At 35.7% G+C, this 5,920-nt stretch overlaps 1 protein-coding gene across 1 annotated transcript; it reads right to left on the reverse strand.

Annotated features, from left to right (window-relative positions):
- Window positions 1-1,700: 1,700 nt before the first annotated feature.
- On the reverse strand, window positions 1,701-5,501 carry LOC134805510 (uncharacterized). Its single transcript, XM_063778802.1, has 3 exons — window positions 4,850-5,501; window positions 4,016-4,165; window positions 1,701-2,872 (listed from the first exon to the last, which is right to left on the reverse strand). Exons 1-3 carry the CDS (start codon window positions 5,499-5,501, stop codon window positions 1,701-1,703), a joined length of 1,974 nt encoding a protein of 657 aa, XP_063634872.1.
- Window positions 5,502-5,920: the final 419 nt, after the last annotated feature.

Below are 5,920 nucleotides of genomic sequence, written 5' to 3' on the forward strand. Positions count from 1 at the left end.
AGTATGTTATTTTTACGGTGCATAAGTTTTAAGTTAAAGGGTCAGTCTGTTTATTAAGACTAAACCTTGCCCGCACTTATCGCAATTCTCAAATTTGATCATACCAAACCTGCCCAGTGCCCAACTAGGTAATCTAACTATGCACCTTTAGCTGACAAATAATCCAGTAGTCAACTAACTTTTTCCCTTAAATATTCCAATATTATATAATTAAGCCGACCATTAATTAAGGCCTCTGAGTGACTACAAGTTAATTTAAATCAGAAAATAATTACCTACTAAAAAAAATATCTTACATACCTAGGTTTGGTTTAGATGATTAAAGTTATATTATTACACTCAACGGCGCATTTATAATAAAAGTTTTATCTAGAAATATTGAATACGTCTTATTTTGGCGTTTTACTTGTTTTTATAAATGTGGGCATCTCATAGTAGGATGATAAAATCTAGTCAATTAAGTGGATTTCTGCAAAATATCATTAGTTTTAGCAATATGTGAAATAAGCTTTTGAATAAAACGATAATAAACCGATTTCTCGTTCTTTTTCTTATTTTTTATAATATTCGAATAATTATTCGAATATTCGAATATGTCGTCAGAAAAAGTCGAATATTCGAATACCTGAAAGTTTCGAATATTTGCAAGCCCTACTTCCAAGCGGTCAACAAAATCCGTTGAGCGCGGAAATGCCGTTTGTAGCGTATGTTTCCATTCGCCCCATGTGAGGTTGTAATCTTCTAGGTCGTCATACCAGTCACGCGCTGAGCCCACGGACGTAGAGAGTAAACTGGATAGTGTACACTGGCCAAAAAGTGTGTCCACATGAGAGGTCAAGCCTGAGCCCTCCATCTCTTTCTAATTAGGGTGACCATAAGTCATATGAATGTGGGATATTAGCATAAGATGGAATGTATAGTTTGGCCAGGATCTTTTCTCATTCGTGCATAATCAGAGAGAATCATACTGTATTTTCCCTATGCTAGTATAATTGCCCCACAAAAGAGATGGATATAGTTTTTACTCTTCTGTAAAACGCTTCACACAACCTTACTTAATTTAGTCGTTATAAAAGCTGTTACAGATGGGATGGGCGTATTGAATCGCGATCATGGTCGATTGTGAGGAAGGTGGTCCGCCGTACGTCCATCAAAAACACAGCTATAAGAGAGAGAGAGCGAGACAGATATCCAGGGTGGGGTAAAACGTTGTACTATCAATCAATCAATCAATTAGCCTTTATTTCTGATACTTAGTATCTAGTTACATGTATGTGTATATATATATATATTTTACCATGCATTTCTTATCTAGCTTACTATTTTTAACATGCAAACCATTTCGTGTATTACATTGCTTGATAATTTTAAAATTTATATTAATTTGAGTATCTATTGCTTCAGAATAGACACAAATTCAATTTATTTATATAAGTAGTTAATTTATTTGGCACATTTATTAGATATTTCAATTCTTAATTCATTTTTACTAGTACGCATAATACTCATTTGATTATTTAAATTGAAGTTATAGTTAGTATATTTAATTATTATCGATTTATTTTATTACACTAGATGCAATTTATGTTTCCAATATTGTATGAATTTTAATTTCAATTTTAATGCATTTAATTAATAGCTATATTTTATCTTTATAATTTAAATTACATGTTCATTCAGTGACATCGGTATCTTTGGTATCAGCTTGCCCCTTTGGCATAGGCCTCCCCTAGTGCTTGCCATAGCTTTCTGTTTGCGGCTTTTCTCCTCCATGTTTTGCCGGCTGTTTCCATAATCTCATCTTCCCATCTCTTCCTCTGCCGTCCTCTCCTTCTTTTCCCATCTCTTGGGTACCACATTATGATATCCTTGGACCATTTGTTCTTCTGGTTTCTTATAGTGTGTCCAGTCCAGTTCCATTTGAGTTTCATCACCGTATATGTTACATCTGCAACTTTAGTTTTACTTCTTATATTGGTTAGTCTGACTCGGTCCCTTAACTTTATATTTAAAATGCTTCTCTCCATGTTATTTTGACATACTTGCAGTGCTTTTTTATGCTTTTCGGTGAGAGCCCATGTTTGGGATCCGTATGTCAGACATGGCAATATACAAGAGTTGAATACTTTTGTTTTGTCTTTGATTGGTATCTGTGGGTTCTTCATGACCTCTTTAAGCGACCAGTAGCTTTTCCACGCGTTGCATATTCTAGTGTTTATTTCTTTTGTCATTTGGTCTTCGGGTGAGATAATTTGTCCTAAATACGTATACTGGTTGACATATTCTATACAGCTGTTGTTCAGTGAGATAGGTGCTTTTTCATGATTTGTCATTAATTTGGTTTTATCAGTGTTCAAAGTCAGACCTACAATATTACTTTCTTTTTCTAGTTGTACCAACATTTTCTCCAGGTCCCTCTGATTGTCACTCAGGACAATCAGGTCATCAGCAAACCTTAAGTGATTCAACTTTTCACCGTTTATGTTTATTCCAAAAGCATCCCAGTCCATTTTCCTGAAAATATGTTCCAGCACCGCTGAGAACAGCTTTGGCGATAAGGGGTCTCCTTGACGTACTCCTTTCTTTATTTTGAATGGTACTCCTATTCTTTCTGTTTGTATTTTTGCTGTTGCGTCCTTATATATGTTCTTAATTATTCTGATATATTTCGGAAGTACTCCTTGTGATCGCAGAGCGTCCCAGATATGTGTGTGTCTAAGAGAGTCAAATGCTTTGTTGTAATCTATAAATGCCAGATAATATATTTTTCCATATTCATTACATTTTTCTATGACTTGCTTAATGACATGGATGTGGTCCATGGTTGAAAAATCACTTCTGAATCCTGCCTGCTCCCTAGGCTGGTTTTCGTCTAGAACCAAGGACATCCGGTTTAATATAACTTTTGAGAAAATTTTATATAGGTTTGACAGCAAACTGATTGGTCTATAATTATTTATTTCTGCGACATCTCCTTTCTTGTGAATTAAAGTGATAGTTGATGATGCCCATTGTTCTGGTATGACTTCATTGGTAAGTATGTGATTGAATAAGTTTGTTATAGGCTTTATGATATAGTCTATACATCCCTTAAGCACTTCATTTGTTATTTTGTCCTCCCCTGGAGCTTTGTAATTCTTTTGGGAGAGTATTGCCTTCCTTACTTCAGATTCTAGTATTATAGGAACCGTTTCTTCATTGTCTTCTAACAAATAATGTGATTCTGTATCGTTTGTGTCGTCATATAAATTTGAATAAAACTTGGTAGCTATTTCTATTATTTTGGATCGTTTTGTCTCCTTTTTTCCTGGTGTTTTACTGTTAATATTTGGGATCCAACTGGAGCTCTCTTTAAGTTCTTTTAATGCTTTTTTTACACCTCCCGAATTTTCTATGTGGAATTGGATGGTCCTGCTCCTCAATGCCTTTCGGTGTATTCTGATTTCCTCATTAATTTGTTTGCTTAGTTCAGCAATTTGTTTCCTGTTTTCTTTTCTGTTTCCAAGGAGAATTTTCCTGCTATCTATGAGAGATCTGGCTTTGTTTCCAATACCATCCTTTTTCTTTTTTACACAGCCTAGTTTTTCAGACACTTTCTGAATTTCCTCCTCCAATAAATTATATTTCTCCTGTATGTTCACAGTGTTCTCAATTTCCGTTCTTTTGTTCTTTAATGATGTGAGTAAATTTTCCGGAATGGGCAGTGGAATATGTGTTGGTTGCGTTTTCTGATTCATATGTTTTCTTGTTGGTTTGGGTTTATTCAGATAGATTGTACCTCTTACCATTCGGTGGTTTGTATTGAAGTTTAGTTTATTAATAGTGCTTATATCTTTGAAAAATTTGGGTTTGTTGGAGAGTATGAAGTCTATTTCATTCTTTACTTGACCATCAGGCGATATCCAGGTCCATTTTCTTTGAATTTTTTTCTGATAATAGCTGTTGAGTATTTTCAGGTTATGTGTAAGTGCAAGGTTTATTAATCTTTGGCCGTTGTTATTTCTTCTGCCAGTACCATGTAGACCCATAATGGCGTCCTCCCCGGCTTGTCTTTTACCGATTTGGCCATTGAAATCGCCCATTAGGAATATTGTTTTGTGTGCTTTTCCAAGAGTTCTTTCTAGATCTCCATAGAATGTGTCTTTAATGTCTTCTTGTGCTATCTCTGTTGGTGCATATATTTGAATTATCGAAATACTTCCATATTCCGGTAGGTTAATATTTAGTTGAGCAATCCGTTCCGATATTCCAATAAATTCCTGAATGTACTTGCTGAGGCATCTTTGGACGAGGAACCCAACTCCAAACAGGCCAGGTGTATTCCCAATATGGTATAGGATGTAGTTTTCATACTGTTCAATTTTTTCACCCATTCTCCTCACTTCGCTTATGCCAATTATATCCCAGTTGATATATTCCAGCGCTCGTTCCAACTCCTGTAGGGATTCCTCAGTTCTTAAAGTCCTGGCGTTGAGGGTTGATATGTAAAAGCTATTTTTGATATTTTTATCTTTCTTTGTTAGTTTGGTATGTTCACTGTAGTTGTTGTAACTTTTTCTTTGGGGTGTTTCTACTTGTTTTGAGAGATTTGTCAGATTTGGCAGATTTGGCAGATTTGGCGCTGAGCCTAGGGGGTTTTGGTCTTGAGCCCCACGGTGACCAACCGGGTTGGGGCACTTTTTCTTTTGTATATGTTGTTTATCTAATGTTGTTTTATTCCTTCCGCTACCGATGTCCGCTAATTCCTATGGTTTCGGGGTAGTTATTTCTGTAACGGAGTTCGACCTGGAGCGCATGTATGCAAAGGGATCTGTTCTATGTAGTTTTGCTGGGGCAAGTATGCCTTTACTTCCTCTGTCATTTTCTTGGTGTTCTGTTGCCGAGGTGGACTGACGGGAGGGGGATGTTGAATCTTCTCGCTTCCGTTTTTCATTTTCTTTGGGCTTGATTACTAATTTGTCGTTCCTAATGTACACTTTATTGCCCTTTTCTCTCTCCTGCTTAAGCTCCCCTTGTAGTTCTTTACGTTTTTCTAAAGTCGCTTTAGTGAAGTCTTCAGTTATATACATCTTTTCTGGTACTTTTTTCTTGTTTTTCAGAATTTCAATTTTCTTATTGTATGTGGTGAAAGAGATTAGTACTGGCCTTATTTTGTCTTCCTTTTTTCTGCCTATCCTGTGCATTTTGTTAATGTCACTATTTTCAACTTTCACATCCAACTTTTCAAACAGAAGTGTGACGTTTTTGGATAGCTGCGTATAACTTGTATCACTTTCATTTAGACCATGTATTATAATGTTGTTTTGTTTGGTTATGTTCTCTAATGTATTTACTTTCTTGTTTAATATCTCTACTTCTGACTTGAGAATCTTGTTTTCTTCCTGTAATGGTTTTATTTTATCGTCTATCGTTCTCAGAATTTTTTCAGAATTGTTTTCTATCAGCACGGCTTGATTTCTTAGTTCTTCTTTCATCAAAGCGTAAAGCTCGGTGTTTGACATTTCCCCTGTCATTTTGTTTTGATATCTTGGATAGCGTTTTGTGCCTGCTTGAATTGGAACGTATAATTTTTCGTAGGTTGTCTACACTGCCGAGATGTCACTGGTAGAAATTTGTGGTTTGCATTGGCAACACTAGGTTTTTATTTTTATGTTGTTTCCTTGCTAAGTCTTTGGAAAGTGACAGCCTTGTTTTATAGGTTATATTCACAATATATTTTAACACTGGTTTTAATTGCAGTCCACACGGTATACACAGAGTTCTTTACTTTCACCACTTTTCCGAGTTTTTATTGTTATACAGAACAACAATTTCACTACAACCACAGTCTTTATATCGAGTTATCCATTTTTATTTTAGGAGCGTAGTGACAGCGACTTTACTAATGGACGACCGGAACCGGAAAAAACGTTGTACTAGG

The sequence above is a fragment of the Cydia splendana genome, unplaced genomic scaffold, assembly GCF_910591565.1.
Source record: "Cydia splendana unplaced genomic scaffold, ilCydSple1.2 scaffold_130_ctg1, whole genome shotgun sequence".
NCBI lineage: Eukaryota > Metazoa > Arthropoda > Insecta > Lepidoptera > Tortricidae > Cydia > Cydia splendana.

What these genes read in the sequence shown, in the direction of transcription:
- LOC134805510 (XM_063778802.1), bottom strand. Translation starts at nt 5,501, where the DNA reads ATGTCAAACACCGAGCTTTACGCTTTGATGAAAGAAGAACTAAGAAAT. An exon ending in CCAAGAAAATGACAGAGGAA is followed by an intron (nt 4,166 to 4,849) that starts GTAAAGGCATAC and finishes ATGCACCAACAG; the next exon opens with AGATAGCACAAGAAGACATT. An exon ending in CGCCATTATGGGTCTACATG is followed by an intron (nt 2,873 to 4,015) that starts GTACTGGCAGAA and finishes CCTTGGTTCTAG; the next exon opens with ACGAAAACCAGCCTAGGGAG.